General features: G+C 39.1%; 1 protein-coding gene across 2 annotated transcripts in view; it reads right to left on the reverse strand.

Moving 5' to 3' along the window:
• m (zona pellucida domain-containing protein miniature) overlaps positions 1–21,008 on the reverse strand; it is a 67,212-nt gene that overhangs the window by 12,377 nt on the left and 33,827 nt on the right. Inside the window, exon 1 of one of the 2 annotated variants that reach the window (XM_017613275.1) lies at positions 5,492–5,566. In XM_017613275.1, coding sequence (XP_017468764.1) covers positions 5,492–5,566 — 75 coding nt within the window. Of the gene's footprint in view, positions 1–5,491; positions 5,595–21,008 lie in introns of those variants that run through there. The other variant, XM_017613274.1, reaches the window with a different exon arrangement.

The raw sequence follows: 21,008 nt of genomic DNA on the forward strand, positions 1-21,008 counted from the left end.
TGACTATTTCCGAACCAATTAACTTTCATTTTCTTCCAGAGATTGTGGAGCATTCGCATAGCAGGGGCCGCAAAGTGGGGGGCCCCTAATCTCTCTGCGTGCTTTCCGATGGCAAATGGCAGAGCCATGGCTGTGGCGAAGTCCCCTCTGTCCAGCATTAGCAAACCTTTCGACCGTTTTTCACTTGGTTTTTGAAGAGATAGGTCCCTTAAAGTGAGCTTACCGGTTCTTTCAGACGTTCCGGCTTCTCGTTGCCTGATATGGTCTCATGCTCCGTCACCCATACTAAGTGAAGAGCAGACTGCTCAGCTATCTCGTTTAGAGATGTGCGACAAACCCCTATGGTTTTTGAATTGTATGTATGTGACAGAGTCAGGCGTTCAACCGCGTACTTTGTGAATGCAGCTTCAGCTTGAAATACGCCGGGTAGGCGGTATGATTTTTCCAGCTCCAACTGGTAAGTCATATGCCCGTTCTCTAGTTTTCAATCATCAATGCAGAAATGGAGTGATCCGTTTACTTCTGTAGCTCTGGTATACCAATTTGTAAAGCTTAGACTGGGTACAAAGTAATCTTTGTGAAACCAACCGCAGGAAGGTCGTCAGGATACGCAATGACCTTAGTAAACCCCCTTTCAAAGCAAGGTAAAATAAAGCCTAGGATGAGACCGCCGACGATGACGTTTAAAGGATTATGATTTGTGAGCTTGCGCCTGAAGTTTCACTAGCCTTAATGAGGAAGGTGCCTCTGTCCGGCTAGTTCAATGTTCTCGGAAACACTGCTGTACAAAAAAAAAAAAACACGTGGACTTCTATTACAATTGTCATAATTATGAGCACATATTCAGTGTTGGATTTGTGACAGGCGAGAGACTTCGTCGCCAAGTACTGTTTTTAACTCCGGCGAACGAGCATTTCGCCACAGTACACATCAAAGCGAGGGTTTTCAACATCTCACTTATTTGCTCCGACGCCTGAGGGAAGAGAAAGCCGATACGATCAAAGACCTTTAGGACCTTTCAGATCGTAGTTTTGAGCGCTGCCTCTTCACGATATAAAAACTCGCTTGACGACTTTGACGCCGGGATGGGAAAAGAGGGTCAGAAAACCACTGGTGGTGACAGCTTCACTCGGTGTTTTTAATTGACGCCAGATAACGAGAACGAGGAATGACAGGCGTGCTATGTTGAAGTTGTCCAAAGTCAATTTAGTAGATACGGAAGTATGTCCCGAAGTTTGCCAAAGTATGTGCCACTTTCTGTTAACGTTATCGACTAACCGAAATTATTCGGATAGTGACAGTTGTTCACGATAATATTATTGTTATTAACGCGGTAGGGTTTCGTCAACTATTTTGGAATTCATATAATAATAATAATATATTAGCGCCTTGATGTTGTCACACAAAGCGGAGGGACCTACAGTTTTACGCCGACTCCGAACGGCGATTGTATTTTTATGAGAAGCTGTTTTTCATGGCAGAAATACACTCGGAGGTTTGCCATTGCCTGCCGAGGGACGACCGCTGATAAGAAAAACCATTTTTCCTATATTCCTATTTTTGCGATGTTGCTTTGACCAGGGCTTAAACCCAAGCGTTGCGGAGTGGAAGCGCGCACTGCTTACCACTACACGACAGCGGCCGGAATTGGAATTCATATATTATATATGTAAAAAAATCCAATATTTATTGAAAGAAAATTGTTAATTGAAAAGCGTAAAATGTTAGTCGACTTTTTGTCTTGAAAATGTCAGCTCTGCCGTCGGACATCAGTGCATTGCTCCAGTTATTCAAATACGTGTCAGGCGTTGGTGTTTTGTGTGTTTATATTAGTTAACATGGTGTAAATTAATCATCTTTCGGACTGCATACGCAGGACTCGCCTTGTGTATACTTGCACACCCACACACAGTGCTGGCGCTGAAACTTTATTTTTTCAAGCTTTAAAAGCAATAACATTAATTTTTCGCTGAACGACAAAAAAGGTTAGAGCTACTTAATGGTTAAAATTTGTTGATGAGTTCTTAGCCTCTTAACGAAGCTGGTTGTTTTGATGTTCGGTTTGTTTCTATGCGAAGAAAAGGGCGTATTTGTGGCTTTTGCAAATGGCTAAACATAGGAGCTAAGCGAAATGAGTTCATAATGGCTTAAATACGGGATATGTAGATTAAGGTCAGACCACAACGATTTCTCAGTTATCTATGGAATTATTAACTCCCGTGAAATGCTCAATAGAGATATATAAATATTTTAGATTACCAAAAAAATAAAAATAAAAAATAAAGAAATAAAACACAATTGCATAGATTTACAGCGTTATCCTCCTGCTCGCTACAATGAAGCTCTTTCCTGCCTCATTCACTCGCATATTTGCGCACACGCAGCGGCAATAAATCCACATATGGCAAATGGCATGCAGCCACAGCTGCTGCAACATGCATTTGTGCAACCAAAAAAGCAAAGCAAAGCAAAGCAAATAAAACACCAGGCAACAACAACAGCAGAAACAACAAAATCAACAGTAAATGCATAGTTGACGCAAAGTTGTTGGGCGAGAGAGCGCGAACGAGCAACTAAATAATGAAATTGCCAAATTAACATACTCGACACACTTGCCTTGGCCACTTTGCATGTTGGCCAATTTCATGTCAACTTAAATGTTGGCAGCAGGAAATACTGGATATGTATGTAAACACACGCACTCGTACACATTCCATGTACTCTGTACTCCGTTGCGCAGATGCAAGGAAGGCTCATAGTAGGCACATCCAGGCAACAAATGTGTTGGCAATGAATGGTGGATCGTGCCGGCCAATGCACCAACAAGTCAGCCAGTCAGTCAGTCAGTCACCAAGCTAGCCAGCCAGCAAGCCAGTCAGTTAGGCTGCAGCCATTTCAAAGCCACTGCCACTGCCACTGCTCCACACTTCATTGCTGTCATACATACAACTCATGGAGCACCGCATTGGCAATAACAACAATAACAACACACAACGAATAGAGCAGACAGACTTTATTGTCGCCGGTAGTAGCAGCAATCAATGCCAGCTAGCGGTGGCTGAATTAAGCCAATCATTTGCTGGATTTTCAACTGCGTTAGCTTAATTGAACCTGAAGAGTGGCTGGAGTTTGCATGCAAATGCCTAGTTGGTCGGTCGGTTGGCTGGCTAGCTGGCTGGATGGCTGGCTGGCTGGTTGCATTTCGGCTGGTTGTAAAGATATTTACTTCAGCTGTTCTTCGGGGACTTTCGCATTGGAAGTGTATTTGTGTTTGTGTGTGTGTGTGTGTGTGTGAGTGAGTGTTTAGTAGTAAAAGTAGCAATATATTGTTATTATGTTATGTCGCTGCAATATTTTGCCTACTTTGGTGCCATGCTCACATACATACATACATACATATATGTAGAAATTATTTAGTTTATTTAGATATACTGTTAGTACTACATTCTAGTAGATACAATATATTAATGCTAAAACGCGCCTAGGTATATGCGTTTGTATTGGTGTTGTCACGTCGCGATTGTATTTTGTGGAATCCCACCAAACTTATTACCATAAAATTGTTGCGAGAAGACTAAGTGGTGCCAGCATGTCTACCAATTAGTTGAACTACACGCTTTGCCTACATATTCCTTTGTTGCTTCTGAGGCAATAGTATATGCTCTTACATATTTTCACATACACATCTCCTGGAGGCTTATTTAATAACGTTGATTTTTATAATTGCTCAATAGGGGCTCGGAAAAAAATTAAAATTGCTGAGACTCCTTGCGAATTTCTGAGATCTAAACTTCTGCATTTCTGGATTTTATTCATATCTTTTATTAAGTTATTCTTCTTCTTCTTATTGTTATTTGGAGCTAGAGACTTTTGTCCATTTGAGCTTAGACCAAACAATTTCGCCAACTATCTCCCACCTTTGCCAATACCGTTAAAAAGCTCGTTCACTTCTTCTTGTCGCTCACGTTAAACGGGACATAGGTAGTTCTATCTACAGTTATCAAGGTGTTCTTTTCTTGGCCGACTTCGTCCACATTTCTGTGCCACACAAAAGCCTAGGCATGCTGGGAGATTGTTGGAGCGTGCTTTTTGTCCGTCGAGAAAAGACGCTGGCCTTTCAATTGTCTACCGAATCCCGCAGTAGCATTTGTTAGATGATTTTTGCTACCATTGACGGTGTTTATGGTGGATCATAGATAGACAAAGTTCTAACTGCCAACAGTGATGCGTATCCCAAAATACTTTGTCTTATCCTCGTTCACGACTACACCGACCTCTTCTGCCTCCTTCTCTAAGCAGGAAAATGCTGCGCACACGGCCCTGGTATTGAGGCCAATGATGTTAATGTCCTCTGCATATGCCAGGAGCATCGNGTCTCCAGGTTTTTTTATTGTTGTTGGATTGACTTCAAATCGTTATGAGAGCGGGAGTAGGGGTGTACCAATAAGAATATACAACAAAAGTATGAAAGTCGTTAGAACTTTGAAAGATAGCGGTGGCTGAAATAAAAAGTGTTACATCATGTTACAGTTTTGCTCGTCACTGTATATGTATGTATGTGCAGCGCCACTGCGATTCAGATGCGTAGCTCGCATTACGCCCTTCTAACATGAGCTTGAATAAGTCACACGAAAGTGTGTTGCCCTGTCTAAAACCTCGTTTGGTTTGCAATGTCGCTAAGAGCGTCTTCCCAACTTGGAGTTCAAGGTTGTGCTCAACTTCATTCTAAAAAGCCTCCCACGGCTTTAAACAACTCAGTTGGTATCCATCAGATACTGTTTCTGGTTTCTGTTTATAAAGGCTGAATTTTCCTGCTATTGGCCCAAATATGGCTTCTGTGTCCACCATGGCGTTAAAGTTGTCAAGCCAACATAATTATACTAAAAATGGTAGAACTCCAACAATGTTTTACATTTTTTTTTGATTTTTCGATTACTTTCTGATCCATCTCACTTTTCTTGGCATAGAGGAAGTTCTTTTTTAACTGGAGGCACTTGGGAGAAAAGGCAAGGAAATACATATTGCTGCCAGAATGTCATACTTGGGGCAGTCACAGTACTACATACATATATCCCCCTCAGTATGCCATACAAATACTTTTATAGTTTCTGATAAGATATTATCATCGAAGCCTAAAAATATGTACCACTTAACTATAAGAATAATGCAAAAATTTTTTATATATTTTTTACATTTTGTTTATAGTTATGTGGTACATATTTGTAGCGTTCGTTTTCTGCATAAAAATCCGCAGTCGAATCAACAGAATCGCTCCACAGTTACTATTTGTAAGTAGATGCGACTATCCTGGTAAATAGGCAAGTCTGAGTTATGATAGTTAGTCTGGCAACGCTGGGATTAGATAAAATAATGGTCTTGACTGAATTTTCAGAATATTACAATATTCCATTGAGTTAAGATACAAAATGAGCTTTAGTGGTACGATTTCTTAATTAACTTAAAAGAGTTAGGGATTTGTTGTTGTACTCACCATTAAAGGTAAAATAAATATATGACTAAACCTAAGGTCCCACAATCGTGTAGGACCTTTTTGCGGGCTCCACATTTTGGAGCTGTGCGCTATGTTGTTGAATCTGAAAAGAGGAAGAGAATAAAAGATTTTAATGATTTGGATATGTATATATGTCTTAAGAGAAATATAAAACTTGCTAATTTAAGATAGCACTTTTCTTATTTTTATAAAAGAAAATTTTCTTGTATTTTTTTATATGTATTTTCGTCGAAATTCTATTTGATATTAAGGTGAATTTTCACTCCAGATACAGATATCTTACAATGTCCAAATTAGTCACTAAATATTTTATACTACCAGCATTCCTAAAAAAAGAACTTCGTGTAGGTGGAAGTCTACATACGGTGGGCGATCAAATAGTCAAAGACTTCTCAAGAGCTTGTAAAAATACTATGCAAATATGGAGATACTGGATCGAGCAACAATGGCGGTTAACATGAATGGAAAATGAACTTTATAACGGGTGATTTTTTTGAGGTTAGGATTTTCATGCATTAGTATTTGACAGATCACGTGGGATTTTAGACATGGTGTCAAAGAGAAAGATGCTCAGTATGCTTTGACATTTCATCATGAATAGACTTACTAACGAGCAACGCTTGCAAATCATTGAATTTTATTACCAAAATCAGTGTTCGGTTCGAAATGTGTTTCGCAAACCCAATTGCTGCGAACGGCGACGAATCGACATTTCACGGTCTTCAGCAACACTCTCAGAAACAGACGCAATATTCTCTTCTGTACGCACTGTACGCATTCGTGTGGTTGGTTTAATGTCCAATAAAGTAAACTGAGTGCGAAACTTGGTCACAATCGCATTAATTGTTTGCTCACTTGGTCGATTATGTAGACCATAAATCGGACGTAAAGCGAACCGAACACTGATTTTGGTAATAAAATTCAATGATTTGCAAGCGTTGCTCGTTAGTAAGTCTATTCATGATGAAATGTCAAAGCATACTGAGCATCTTTCTCTTTGACACCATGTCTGAAATCCCACGTGATCTGTCAAATACTAATGCATGAAAATCCTAACCTCAAAAAAATCACCCGTTATATATGAGTACAAAGTAAAATATAATCGATGATTTTTCAGCACTACTTCTTACCAATTAAAACTTAGATACTAAAGGAATGAGCGACAACAAAGTTACCTATGCGTTTGGAAAGATAACTTTGAAGGTTTCTAAACCGACATGGAAACTTTAGTTTGGTAGTCTTTGCGGTAACTAAATATCTACCTAAAAACCAGATGATTATGCAGTATGTTCATAACGATTTTAGAAGATGCCAAACAATTTCAGCAAATTGTTTTTGTTTTTTACTTTTACAACAATTTCTGAAGAAATCTGCCCGAACAGAGCGTCCTGAGATTTCATCATCTTCAATTAACTCTCTAACTTGGTTCAGTATACTACTATGTCACTTATATATAAATCAATGATTTTTAAGGAGGAACCGCTCAGAGGATCTCCTGGAAAAATTTCTGCGATAATATTGGGGCACACTAGTTTATTGTTTACTAAAGGTTTTATCAAGTATCCACTTTCTCTCAATTACATCCAGAAGCCAAATGGCGAGTAGACGTCATCTCGGATTCTAGTAGAGCCGGAAAAGAATGGATGTGCACAACCATCGATATTCTCGATCTATTCAAATTAAAACAAAATTTGAACAAAATTGGGGTGATTGAGGAGTGAAAAACGGTCGATAGTGGCGAAAGAAACATTGGCGGTGGCCAAAATTTAATTGCATCAATACTGTCGATAGTTCCATTGATTCTAGTAAATACTCACTTCCCTTGTTTTACCGAAGAACCGAGCCTCTATGTTCCTGTTCCAAGGCTCCTTCTAGCAGTTAGCTAAGAGATAATTTCCCCAGATTAAAAAATGCGTTACGCTTTATATCTAACAGTAATATATAAGGCGGCCGCTGTGCTGTAGTGGTTAGAAGTGCGCTGGGCCTGGGATCGAGACCAGTTTCCGACTAACAACAAAAACAAAATAAACGGAAAATTATTTCTAACAGCGGTCGCCACTCGGCAGGCAATGGCAAACCTCCGAGTGTATTTTTGCCATGGAAAGCGGTTTCTTATTAAAATAAAATCGCGGTTCGAGGTCCGCGTTAAACTGTAGGTCTCTTGCCTTATAAGATCAGATCTGTGAAATCCGCACTCCACCAATTTCTTTCGATATCGAAAAGGAGCCACACATTCGTCCAGAATGCACTGAGATTAGGTAGGTAGCCGGTTTTTTGATTGGTTTATAACCGGGTTTTGTAACCAGTTACTGCTAAATAGAAAAACGTGCTACTGGAATGAGCCTTTCAGCCATTGACCTCTGCCGCAGCAGCCGTGCTGAGAAAGAAATTGAAAGCATAGATCACTAAAGCTGTGAAGACGCCCATATCATCATTAGCTTAAAATATTGGTTGAATGTATTTCCAGGTGGGTGGACGAATACGAAATGAGCGCCTGAAACGGTATCTACCACAACGGGTTCTCTGAGTCTTAGCGTCTCTCTTACTGTATGAAGGCAGTCACTTCAGCTTAACCTAATTTACTGGAAAAGAGTCCACCTTTTTCAAATATGTCCTTGTTTAGTAAGGAGCTTAATCACGTCGAGAAACTCAATTTTATTTACTTTACTACACCAATTTCACTAAAACATAGTACATATTTTGAAGAACTCAGTAAGTAAAAAAAATCATGCCCAATGCCAATGTTTGGCTTCCACTCTCGTATTTCCACTTGCATTGAAGAATAGTTACATAGTTATAATGTATTCGCTGGAATGTATGTATGTATGTAAGTATACGCACCTACGTACAGAAATATTACAAGTGGCTTTAAGATGCGACCATTACGTAGCTAATTTGCCAAACTGACAGTGAAGCAGTGAATTCTCGTTGAGTTTAATGAGTGCATACTTAAGTGAGCACACTATACCCCTCGCCGACAACCAGCGCTACCCAGCCTGGCGCGCTGGTATGTATTTCATTGTTGCAACATTCACCAACATACTAAGCAGCAACTACTTATAAATACGACAGCAAAAACAAGAACAACAAACGAAATGTTGAATGCTTGAAATTGCAACGAATTTTAATGATCTTAACCCACTTTGAAGCAAACTGCAGTGAAGTGAATAAGAAGTTACTTAGTAGTGGTAGTAGTAGTTGTAGTTGTTGTTGTTGTAGTAGCAGCTAAGCAGTTGAGGTTTTCAGCTCCTGGCTGGAGTGGTGATTATGTGAATGCGAGCAGACGTGTGCAGTGTGACGGAAAATGCAGTGAGGAACAAGCAGGAAAATAGTGAGTGTGCGTGTGTGTGTGTGTGTGTGTAAGGAGCGCACGTTGCATGCCACATTCACTGAGCAAATGAATACGTTAAAATTGCTATAGAATTTAAACCGATTCATTTCAATTTTCCATGGCAATCCACATACATACATACATACATGCACACACGCCCGAACGAAGAGACATGCAAGCAAACTTCACTGCACTCAAGTTGAGTGCAATGCAAAATAATGTTGCTAAATGGCTTGTTGCAGCATACACCTACTGCCAACAGCCAAAAGAAAAGAGTACAACAAATTCAATGGCAGTGTGCAACAACAACCAAAATAAACATAACAATAATAAGTACTAGGTAAATATATATATATATATACATACATAGTTACTATGTCGTTTTGTGGCAAGCTTATAAACATTAGTTGGTACTATCGTTATGCGGCAAACAGCAACACCCGCTCTAGCCGAGGGTCTCGGTCTTGGTGTCGGTCGGCGCTGGCGCCCGCGTTGCCACCTTTACTGTTACCGCCACCGAGCTGGTAACATAAGTGCCAATGTGTTGGCGTAACATTTTGACTGCTTTGAACTTTTTATGGCTGCGGCGTGATACTCGCATTTCACAGCAGTTTGCCACATACCGCATACCGCATGCCGCATGCCACATACTGGCTGGTTGGTGGCAACTAGTTGCAGTTGGCGGCATTATGGCTGCATGCCTGCCACATATAACCACGTTATTGTTTTTATTGGTGTAGGCGTTTTTTTACTGCTATTGTTTTTGTTTTTTTTTTTTTTGCTGCTACAGCCGTAAGTGCTGTGAAATCGCTGCAATTGCTGGCTTGTTGTGGCATAATTTATTGTTGGCAACAATGGTGATCTGGTGTGGCTGCCAGGCGATATCCAGTTACCCACGCAACGCGAGCGCATACACACGCACATTTGTGGAAAAAATTGCACTCCACCATACACTTATAAACATACATACATACATAAGTATGTATGCGCACACAAACATATAACCATGCCGTTCTGCTCTATTATGCACCGCCCATAGTTGCAACTATGCCTCGTGGCAGCAATTGTTATTTGATGCTTTGTGTTGCGATATGTGTTGTTGTTGTTGGCAGCGTGTGGCATACGATGCGCGGTGTTTTGTTGCTGATTGATTAAAGTTGATACGGTTGTTGTGCATATAAATACCTACATACATACATACATACATATGTACATAAAGTCGCTGTGCACACCGCCACACCACGCCGTCGACAATGCCAACAAGGTGCCACAGCGCTGTAGTCACTGCTGATGTTGCTGTTGTAGCCGGTGTTCAAATGCTTACTTACTTATTTCCAGCACCAAAGCCAATGTGCAATTTTAGGCATTATTTGTTATTTTCATAGCTAGTGCTGTTGTTGTTTTTGTATTGTTTAGCTGCCACACGCCCTACTCAAAGGTGCCCTACTCCACAGCGATGCGATGCGATGCGACGCGACTCGTCTCGTCGACTTAATGCACCGTGATTGTTGGCATTTAATTAAGTAATCAAGGCTGCACGCAGTGTGGCTGCCACACCGACAACGAAGGACGCGCGCATGGATGGCTGGAAAGTGAGGCAGCAGGTGCAGCAGTAACTAAGTAGCTAATACGGTGCACAGCAGAGTGACTTTGAATTGATGTGCACAATTAAAATGCTGTCAGCTGCTGAATTTTGTAAATAAATTCAATTTAATGTGCCGACTACCTAGTAGCACTTGTGTGTGAGCGTGTGTAAGTGGCAGAGTTGCATAGGATTACAAATATGTTGTGGGTGTCGGTGGCGGCCAACCAACCAGCCATCCTTTGGGTCATTAGCGAACAAGCTTGGCTATATTTTCGGTAAATTTTTTACTAATTTGTGGGCGAGTTGGCATGTGATGGGGATCAATGAACGTAAAGCCTTTTTGTTAGCGTTACTTGCGTTACAAATAATTGAGTTATTCAATGCAATTTGAATCAATTAGTGAGAAAGTGTGTTAGTGAGTTAGTATAGAATTGGCTTAGGTTAGATTGCTGTGATTTCCCCAGATGGGACACACTGCACTCATGGTCTGGCGTGATGCCGCTTGGGAAGCAGATATTTCCAGTTTCCTCTAAAGCCATTGAGTGCGTTGCGGGCTCAACGTAAACCCCACAAAGGCCCAACTTATGTTATTAACTACAAAGAGAAAGATTCGTAATTTTATCCTACCCATGTTACTGAAACTAAACACTGAAATTAACCAATATGATGAGCACAGAACCCTGAGTTAAAGAGGCCAATAGTGCCCTGTATTCTTGCATGAAAATGCTAAGTAAGAAGTGGAGTCTACGTCCTGAACTTATGAAATGGATGTGCAAGGCGGTAATTGCCTAAGGTTCGCTGGTTTGGTGGAAAGCCGAAGAGGCGAGCTACAAACACACAATGTTAGGAAGGGTACAAAGGTCATTAAAATGCCACCGATTGATCTCTTTGTAAAAAAATGTTACACAGAGTGCCTTGAGCTTGTGGCAATTAAATCTGTTGAAAGAACGTATGTACGGACATGGATGTATCCTCCACTCTTTCAACAACCCAAAAATTCGCGAAAGATCTGAGTACATCTGTCCTTTGCTTCTCTTGAAGGAACACTTCGGCATAATGTTTCCATCAGGGACGAAGTGGATAGATGCTGTGCTACTCGATTTGCTGGTGGGTTCCCCCTCCAGCATTTGTCTGAGGCTAGCAGCGGTGCCGAACTTCGTCAGAATTGGGCATAAGTATGACTTGGGTAGCATTTCGTCTGTGCATTTGGCAACGGGATCCATAATGAATGGTTTGGGACATTCACATAGCCAATGAGGCCGCAAATTTTCTTGCTACTCGGGGCGCCCGCTATTAAAAATAAAATGTTTGTTTTTATTTTTTATTTTTTGTTTACTTATTTAACCCAGGTTAAACCGGGCTTGAACCCAGGTCCTGCGGAATAGTAGCGCACATACACACAGTGGCTTGAAAATACATAAATATTATTACAAGTTTTATAAATTTCATAACCGGGTGAAAGTAAATGATGATTCAATCAAAATTCACCAACTCAAGGCAATTCCTCTTTATCCGGCAGCTTAAGCCAAACCAAAAAAGGTATGCATCTACCAAGTTATTTCATGTTATACTTTTTAAATACTACATTTAATTTTATGAATATCCATGTAGGTGTTTACGTGTACTTCATCTTACAAATTGTATGCTTAAGCAAATATGTCAATTCTATGTATCATTGTAATTAACTTACATATGCAAGACAGTAAAGAGACATCAAAAGACACCTACGCTAGACATACATACATACATACATACATGCATTAGACCTGATCACTTTACACGCAAATAAAAAAGTTCGCCGCAAACCCTCTCGTTCGTAGAACTGAGATCTGGTGGGTAAGTACTAGAAGCAGTACTTGAGGAAATTTTGAAACAATAGAAATTGTCTCCTTGCAGCAAGAACACCGAAATATTATACTTTGAGATCCGACTGTAAATGTGGAAAATATAAAGAAAAAATTGAAAAGGACGGCATCTACGTTCGGCAAAAATAAACATCCTTCAATTCAAAGCTTAAAGACTTTCGGAGTTGTAATTTATTTATTTTAAGGTGTTTTGAGATCTGTTGGGTAAGTACTAGAACGGAGTATTTGAGGCAATTGAACTTTGAAAGAAAAAAATTTTGAATGCTGAAGATATGACGAAAAATTGCCTTGCAAAATTAATATAGATTCACAATCACACAGCGCAATTTTTTTGCTCCGGTGCAGTCGAATGTACGTACATATGCAACAAAAAAAAAAAAATATATATAAAAATGGGCACACCTAAGTGCGTGTATCATATTTATTTACTTGCATGAAGTAAGTATGAAATTCAAGCCAAAATATTTAAATCTTAACCGGCAAAGTCTGGGTAGCCTAATGAAATTAAAGTGTTGAGGTAGTTCCACCATCAATCATCATTCTTACGGCAGCTGCGTCAGATTACCTCTTCGAATCCCCACCAACAAGCGTAAGTGGCTCCTTCGACGGCCCCTATTAACCGTAGGCCAAAAGGGTCTAGCCAGGGGCGCACACAGGAATATATTTTGGGAGGGGTTTATACTTCTGAAAATTCGCTTCAGATAATAGGCTCTTTAAAATACATTTATGCAAGTTTTATGTACAGTATATAAAAAATAAATAAACCTTTTAAAGTTTCATAAATTGTACTATATTTACTTAAAATTAACAAAGAACTCAAACATTTTAAACCGACTTATATATGCTATCGCGTAACTTTGGACCACGTGAACCGATTTCAATTTCTGTTTTTTTTTTTTTTTCGGAAAGATGGTACCTCAACGGTCGTCCCGTAATTTCGTTTAGATCTGATCATTGGATAATGAAAAAATTAACGCTATTCCTAAATTTTTTTTGCTTAAAAATTACTTGTTTAATAAATTTTCTATAAAAATAAGATGCGCCCAACTTTCAAAAGTAATAAAAAAAATTTTAAAAAGAAATTTAACGATCATTTTCCTCGATTTCTGGTCACTATGCTAGATTTTCGTCACCAAAATTCTCTAAATGAAAAGCAGTGGACCTAAAAGTATACTGAATCGAAAAGTAATAACTGTAATGTGTAATCAACAAAATCTGGCAGCATGAGGGGTATGTAACTAAATGTTGCTTTTGGAGATTTTTGGCGATCAAAATCAGCTATAGCAAATGCTGGAATCCCGCTGCTGGTTTTCGATGGAGATGGTGATTTTTAAACTTTTAATAGCTCTCAAGAAAAGCGAAAACTTCATATAAAATGACGCACAAGAAACTTCTTAAATCCTTTGTCAAAATTTCTTAAATCTGTTTGCAGCTCTCAAGAAAAAAATGCCCGCATATTTGTTTCTTCAAGAAAATTTACAGCAAAAGGAGATTTATTTCTCAAGCAAAAAATAATAAAAAACAAGTAATTTTTAGCAAAAAAAAAAACCGATTTCAACTCTCATATAAAATATATATATATATATATCATGATAAACTGATGGGATCTTAACCAGATTAGTATCGGACCACCTCTGAGATACTACCTTTCCGATGCAAAAATAATTATCGAAATCGGTTGACGTGGTCCAAAGTTATGCGGTAACATACATAAAAAAAAATAAATAAAAATAAAAAAATATTCCGACGAACTGATAACCTCCTCCTTTTTTGGAAGTCGGTTAAAAATACTTCTTGTGACTTTTCTTGAGAGCTGGGTTCTAAGCTTTAACATACAGTTTGCATTTAAGGTTATTAGCTTTAGGAGGGGGTTTGAACCCCAAAACCCACCCCTTGTGTGCGCTAATGGGTCTAGCTGCCCGGCGATAACATTTCAGAGGTACCTTGCCTTGCCAACTCGTCGGACTCGCAGTTTCGACAATGTCCCTGTGGTCCTGAATCCAAATGAACTTAATAAGAAAGTACACCCACACAATTGAGCGTGAGGTCAGAGTTTCCCTGACAGTTTCGAGTGCACTATTGCATTCAAGGTCCTAACAGTTGTATTATAAGCTTATTTCCCTAACTGACGCCATACTCTTCGGTTGTAAATCCACTCCTTCTTTAATGGCAACTACCGCGTCCTGACGAAACTGCAGCATTGCTTCCTTCCTACAGTCTCTCCGACTCTCCCTTGATTAAATGTAAGACGAAGTAATCTATGCTATTGGGGATGATATCGTAACCCTCCAGAACTCTGAAGTGTGCAGTCTTCAAGTCTGTGAACTACTCGGTTTCTCATAGCCTGATAGTAGCTTGGCTGCGGTAGATCCGTGTGCAATGTGAATAGGTATCTGGTTAAGCTTGACGTTAAACGCCACTGCAGGGGTGGTTCCCAGCACCCGCTAGTACCGATTAAGGTAGGCCGTTGTATACGTTCTAGTTGCTTAGCTAATGTGGCTTTCTCTAGTAAATTCCACCCGAAAAGCGCTGCGTAAATCAAAAAAAGACTCAACAATGGTTTCATAATGCAATTGATACCTTCCTCGGTCTTTCTTCACTGTCTGGCTTCCAAGTCAGCTCCTCAAGTAGAATCAGATATTTCCTTGATCCTGTTAGAAAGTTGGAAGTCTAAACTAAATATATAGATATTTAGCTTCGGCATCTTCGGGAAGACAATGCAACAGTGCCGACAAACAAAACGAAAGGGCCAACGGCAGAAATTAAAACTAGAATTCCAGGAATAACTTACATACATATGTACATTTTCCTTGGCATGAGGTGTCATCATTTGTGCATACATATGTAAGTATGTATGAAACACAGTACATTGCTTGTAATTAAAATTACCTCATGACTGATAATTAAGTTGCTTTGAAGCAATATTAAGAAGCACGTAAAGAAGAGAAAATTAATTTCCTCGCAAGAAGAGCAAGAAGATGCGCTTTTACTATCTCGTCCAACTGTAAACGTATGCATTTAAGTACATACGAGTATGTTAAGGTGTACGTAACAACACAGAAACACCAATTTACTTGTTGCCCTACGGCGCACAAACACCAAAACATCTTCATTTATTCTGTATTGCTTAACAGCAAACGTAAACAACAACTAAATATCCAGTTGGGGTATTCACAATGGTGTCGTATTGTTGAATGTCGTAAACTTTAAAAGCTCGAATAAATGTTGAGTGCAGTGGTTTTCAAACTTTTTGAAGCAGCGACCCCAAAATGACTTCCAAAAAATTTGGCGATACCTTAGCTTTACCAACAAGGTTGGTTCGCAAGGGTCAAGGAAACGTTTTTGTTCAAAGCCTTAAAACGCTTTCGATTTTTTTCGCTAGCTGTGCTCGTTTTCGAGATATTAGAATTTGTCACGAAAAAAGTTCAATTGCCACACTGTGCGTCGCTTTTCAAAGTAGCATATATTGCAGACATTTTTTTTTGTTTTGAAATGTGGTGAACAACTCTGCAACAACTACATTTTGATTCGTTCCTAACATGATTTAAGGGCTGTAAAATTAAAAAGAAAAAATAACTGTACCACTTCGTTCCAAAAGAGGTACAGGAAGATAACGGAAGTTAATATACATTAAATTCATTCATATGTAGCTGCGATGAATTTGCAAATAAAAATAAAGAAATATTTTTAACAAGAAAAGGGAGAGAAAGGGTGTCGCGACCCAAATTTCGAAAATCGCTGGTTTGAGGGCTTGAAACCACAGCCAATTATTTTTTCGCACAGCAATAATTCGTAAATCGACTTTTATGGTATCTACGAACCCCCAATTATATTTTTAGCAGTTTAAAATTTACAACGTCCAATAATATGACACTTTCGGCACCATTGTGAATACCCCAAACATACATACACGCTTAGATACATATATTTACGCTTCCCTTTGCTGAGTGTTTCGTTGTTCCATGCACCAATTGAAATATAAACCGCCAATTTGTATGTAAAAATCGTGCAATAATAACAGCAACAAAAACATATTAAGGCCTGAAGCAAACTTGCAAGTGCCGCTGCAAGAAAAAGCGAAAATATTTTCCGATCTTCGCCTCTCTCACCTTTCCCCTAAATATTTGAAAATTTTTGATTTTGTTTTGTGGTTTTTAAATGACCTCATCATCATAACATTTCTGTTCAATGATGATCGCGCTGGCGTCCGCGAAATGCTTTATAAAATAAAAAGTGTGTACGAGGGAGTATCAAAAAATTCCCGGAATAGGAAGGAATGGTGTGAAATCAGATCACGCTAGGTTATGCTGGCTGGCCAGTAAGGCCTTAGGTAGACCAAAACAATATCTATTGTGTTACCAGCTACAGTTACGACCAATGTAACATCATTTAGGGAATTGTAGTAGAAACTTTGGCCTCTTTCCGATTGCTGGTTGTAGGCTCTGCAGCTGAACTTCACCAAGTAGAACAAGATTCTGCCTGCTGAAAACTGGACACTCAGAATTTATGTACTACACTGTGCTAGTAACACTAGATACAACTCACACAAGCCGTGGCGTAGCACTGTCACTCTAAAATGAAGTGAAATACCTGGGCGTCATTCTGGACATGAAACAGACCTAGAAGTACTGGCCAGGAAGGCCATTTTCACCAGATTCGGAAAGACACCGGATTCGGCCGCACTAACATTCTAACCAACTATCCCGATACTATTAGGTCCCCAAACTACAAAACACCGTCTCTGGAGCTCGAGGAAAAGGTCTCTGAGAGGACGATTCGGTATGGGACCTCCAAGATAACTCAACATCCGTCTGTAGGGTTGCCTCTAAACTAAATGAAAGAGTAGGGAGTGCGGTTCTCTCTTGGGACATCTCATTAGACCTTTGCTGCTAGGTTGCTAGAGACTACTGCAGTATCTTCAATGCAGAGTCCGCGGCCATAAAGGAAACTATACTTTGGCTTATCGAATCTTCTCTTAATGTACCCTCGGTAGCCAATAATTCCGATAGCCAGCAAATATTAATTCACTGGAATGCTGTAAAACCTCGTCAAAAATAAGTTTGAAATGTAGAAATGTTCCCAACGAGTTAGCTTCAAAGTCTACTACCCACATTGTGTGGGCAGCGTGGTCATAGAGACAGAGTTCAGTAGGCGAGCTGGCAAGAAAGGAAACAAACGATCTGACGTCAACTCTTTTCACGATGCGGGCGAACCTCTAACTACCTGCAATATATGGCTTGAAAAATATTTCGCAGAGAAGGTTAATAAAAAAAACTCACGTGGGGGAGGACTCAGGCTAGCTTCGACAAAAGCACATCCGACGCACTTATTCGATAAAAACGCGCTCTACTAAGGCCATAATGGGCTTGCCGGCCAATGACATCTGCCGAAGCTGCCGCGACGGGGAAGAAATTTATACTGCAGAACACTATCACTGACTTGCTTTTAGCGTTTACAAGAAGACGCTCATTTCATCAACATCCCTTTGTCAGTCTAACCAACTGGATCTGTATAAGTTCAATTTTCTCTAAAGTTTATATCTTCTCCTTCATTTACTTAATCATCCTGCGATATCTCAAAAGTTAATGTAGTGATGTGTAAAAAAAAGAAATTTATTCCTCCCACTTCAATCCCTGCAAACCGACAACTCCTTGACCTCCCCTTTTATGCAAGTATTTTGGATTCATTACTACTCACTCTCTATGGTTCTTTACTCGTTGATTATACATATAATGCGCCATTATGTGTTTTTTCAGCGTTTATAACTTTACAAATTGATTCGGTTACAGGTCACGAATCGAAGTTTTTTCTCCAATATTTTTTTATGATCTTTTATGCGAACGGCGCGAACTTGGTAGGCGCACTTTTTCCCAGGCGCTAACTGTGCACAATACATACTACGTACATACGATGGTAGTTAGATAAGTCGGGGACTTTTGCGCAATATTTAAGCGTTCTCTTACCACCGAGCCATTTCTTCAAGTTTGAATATAGAAAAAAAGGAAGGAGATTATTTGCAATCTAAATGACGGATTTGTCAAAAACGGTGTTGCATTTAAAGTTACTATGCACGAAATTCAGAAATCCACTGCCTTATCAAGTTGCCCTCGTACATGTGTATGTTTGTACTATGTATATGTATTTTCCTTGCGATCGAATTCGCGTGCACGCTTTGTTTGTACAGAAATTTGTTTTTGGGTTATTGGCGCAATTCAAACTTGATCTTCACTGATCTTTGGCTACCTTCAAGCAATAAGACACTTTTTTTACGCTTTTTTGTACTTTTACTTTGGTTTGGTTCTTTTCTTGTGGCATTTGCTCGTTTTCATCGCATATTTGTGTGTACAAATTACTTGTTGCCGCAGCCACCACATTTATCGATTTGGTCTACGTGCCGTGCCGCCATTCATTGAACAACAGTTTAAAGGCTCAATCGCTCAGTTGATCAGTTGCATACACCTTCAGACATGAGTATGTACATTAAAAATAAAACAAATAAAAAATCGGTACTGTTTTTCCATCGCAACTACGAAATCTGTTATATCTCGAAACTTCTGCCAAAATATTTCAGAAAAATATTGAGATTTACATGAGCGGCACCAATTTGAAAATGCCTCCAAAAAATTTAGTTTTTTATAAATAAAATTAGTTTGAAAAAATATTTTGTTCCAAAAAATAACTTCGGATGATAGAAGAGCATAAGCTTGGAAGGTCTGCATAAAAAAATCGATCAACGGAATGATAATAATGAGATTTTAAGAGGTATTCTCAAAGCGATCCAGCTCACGTAATTCTAATATCTTAGCAAATTTTAAAATATAATACATTTTATAATTCTGGTGGAAAAAACGTATTTTTTTTTTTGGTTGGTGAGGTACCTTAATGTAGATATGTATGTACCTTTTCTTGTGTGCGTGTTCCGATCTGTTATTTGTTCGATTACTGATTGCTGCCACAAATTTAATGAGTTGCCCTTGAGGTGAGTGTAAACTGATAACGGTAACCGGCAAGAGCAATGCTTGCTTTGGAATGCGGTTGTGTACTGGAATATTTTGCAAATATGTGTATGGGAGTACATATATGAACAATCAATGTTTGCTTTAGGAATGAGTCGCTCAAAAAACTTTAAAGTCAACCGCCGAAGCCGACGAGTTCATTCTCTCTGACTTTGATAAATTCTTTACTACCGGAAATTTCAAGATCTCTGTCATTCTTTCAATTCTTACCCGCATGGACTAAAGAAATCAGGTCGAAGTTGACAGCGCCATTATTTCGCTAATTCGGCACCATAAAATGGCTATTCCATGCAAGCCACCGACAGCAGTTGGGGTGTGGAGAAATAAACCTGGCTCGCCAATCGGTACTGAACTGCACCGTGGCAATTTGGACGGCAGGCGCCAGTTACACAGGGCCCCCAAATCGTCAAAACTTCCAGACCTACACAAGTACTCTCATCAATGAGTTGTACATTTAAGATCCGCCAAATCAGTGAAAGCCTCAATAGCTACCTCTCAACATCTAAATTAAAGCTGAAATTTGTGGTTGGCCCGATCTTCAACACCCTGTCTCCAAGAGTTCACCGTCATCAGTGAACGAACGCCTCGATTCGAATCAAAGCTAAGCTCAACAATATCAGCTTAATTTATAAGCACGCCCCGACTAAGCTACGGCACAGAACATGGTGTATAGTTAGTAGTACCAGCCGCGAGCCTTGGTTAACAAACTGATCAATTGTCATTGACATCCATTATATCCGAGGTGCTAACATCGACTATCGGAATTTGGTCTGACGCATACACGACACAAATTGTAATCCCAGTGTACTTTGCTTAGTCTACAAGAAAGGAGATCCTGCTGTTGGCGTTATCACCGCGATATTAAGCGGCGACGATATTGCGCGAAAAACTGAGGCCGTTTATGTCGTTTATGAATCAACGGAATGGGTTTTGTCATTGTGACTTCGAGATTGATAGCCGGTTGTAATGCCACATGAGAATAATTTTACTAAAAGAAACTAGCCGCACCTTAACTTTTTTTCGTAATTTTTATCACATAGGCAATTTTGCTACATTTACAGGGCAATTCTGGCAACTGCCTTACGAAAGACTTTTCTCATTTCTGGCAGCTATCTTGAAAGCTGTTTACTGTCATTCGAAAGTCTAATTGAAACTCATAACTAAAAGAAAAATTAAATTAAAAAGAGAAAAAATAAATAAAATGTTGATAAAGGAAAGTATTTCTAAAAATTTCATATAATTTAAAAGTTTTTTTTTTCTTGTTAAAATAATAAAATCTAAAAGCTAAATTAAAAATAGAAAAAAATGAAAAAGTGGAAAAAAGCAACAACAGTTTACATAGCGAACTTAGCTCAGTGGGTAGGCTGCTGTCTACGGCGGCTGGGGTCGTTGGATCGAATGCCAGTTGAAGAAGTCTGGTAAATGGTGTGTTGATCTCCGAAATAGCTATAACTTCTACCAAAAATTTAAATTGTGTTTTTTTTTTTACAAATATGTTCGTTGTGGAATATAATTGTTATAAGGCCATAAATAACAAAAATAAACAAATTCTAAAAATTGGAAGCAAATTACATAAAAAATACAAAAAATTAAATAAGATCCTAAAAATTAATTGAAATAAAAAATGTTATGATTTCTTAAAAAAAATTAAATTTAAAAATTTCAAAACAATTAAATTAACAAAAGAAAAGCAAATTAG

This window comes from Rhagoletis zephyria, unplaced genomic scaffold, assembly GCF_001687245.7.
Source record: "Rhagoletis zephyria isolate East Lansing unplaced genomic scaffold, Rhagoletis_zephyria_1.1 Rzeph_scaffold_00638, whole genome shotgun sequence".
NCBI classification, from domain to species: domain Eukaryota; kingdom Metazoa; phylum Arthropoda; class Insecta; order Diptera; family Tephritidae; genus Rhagoletis; species Rhagoletis zephyria.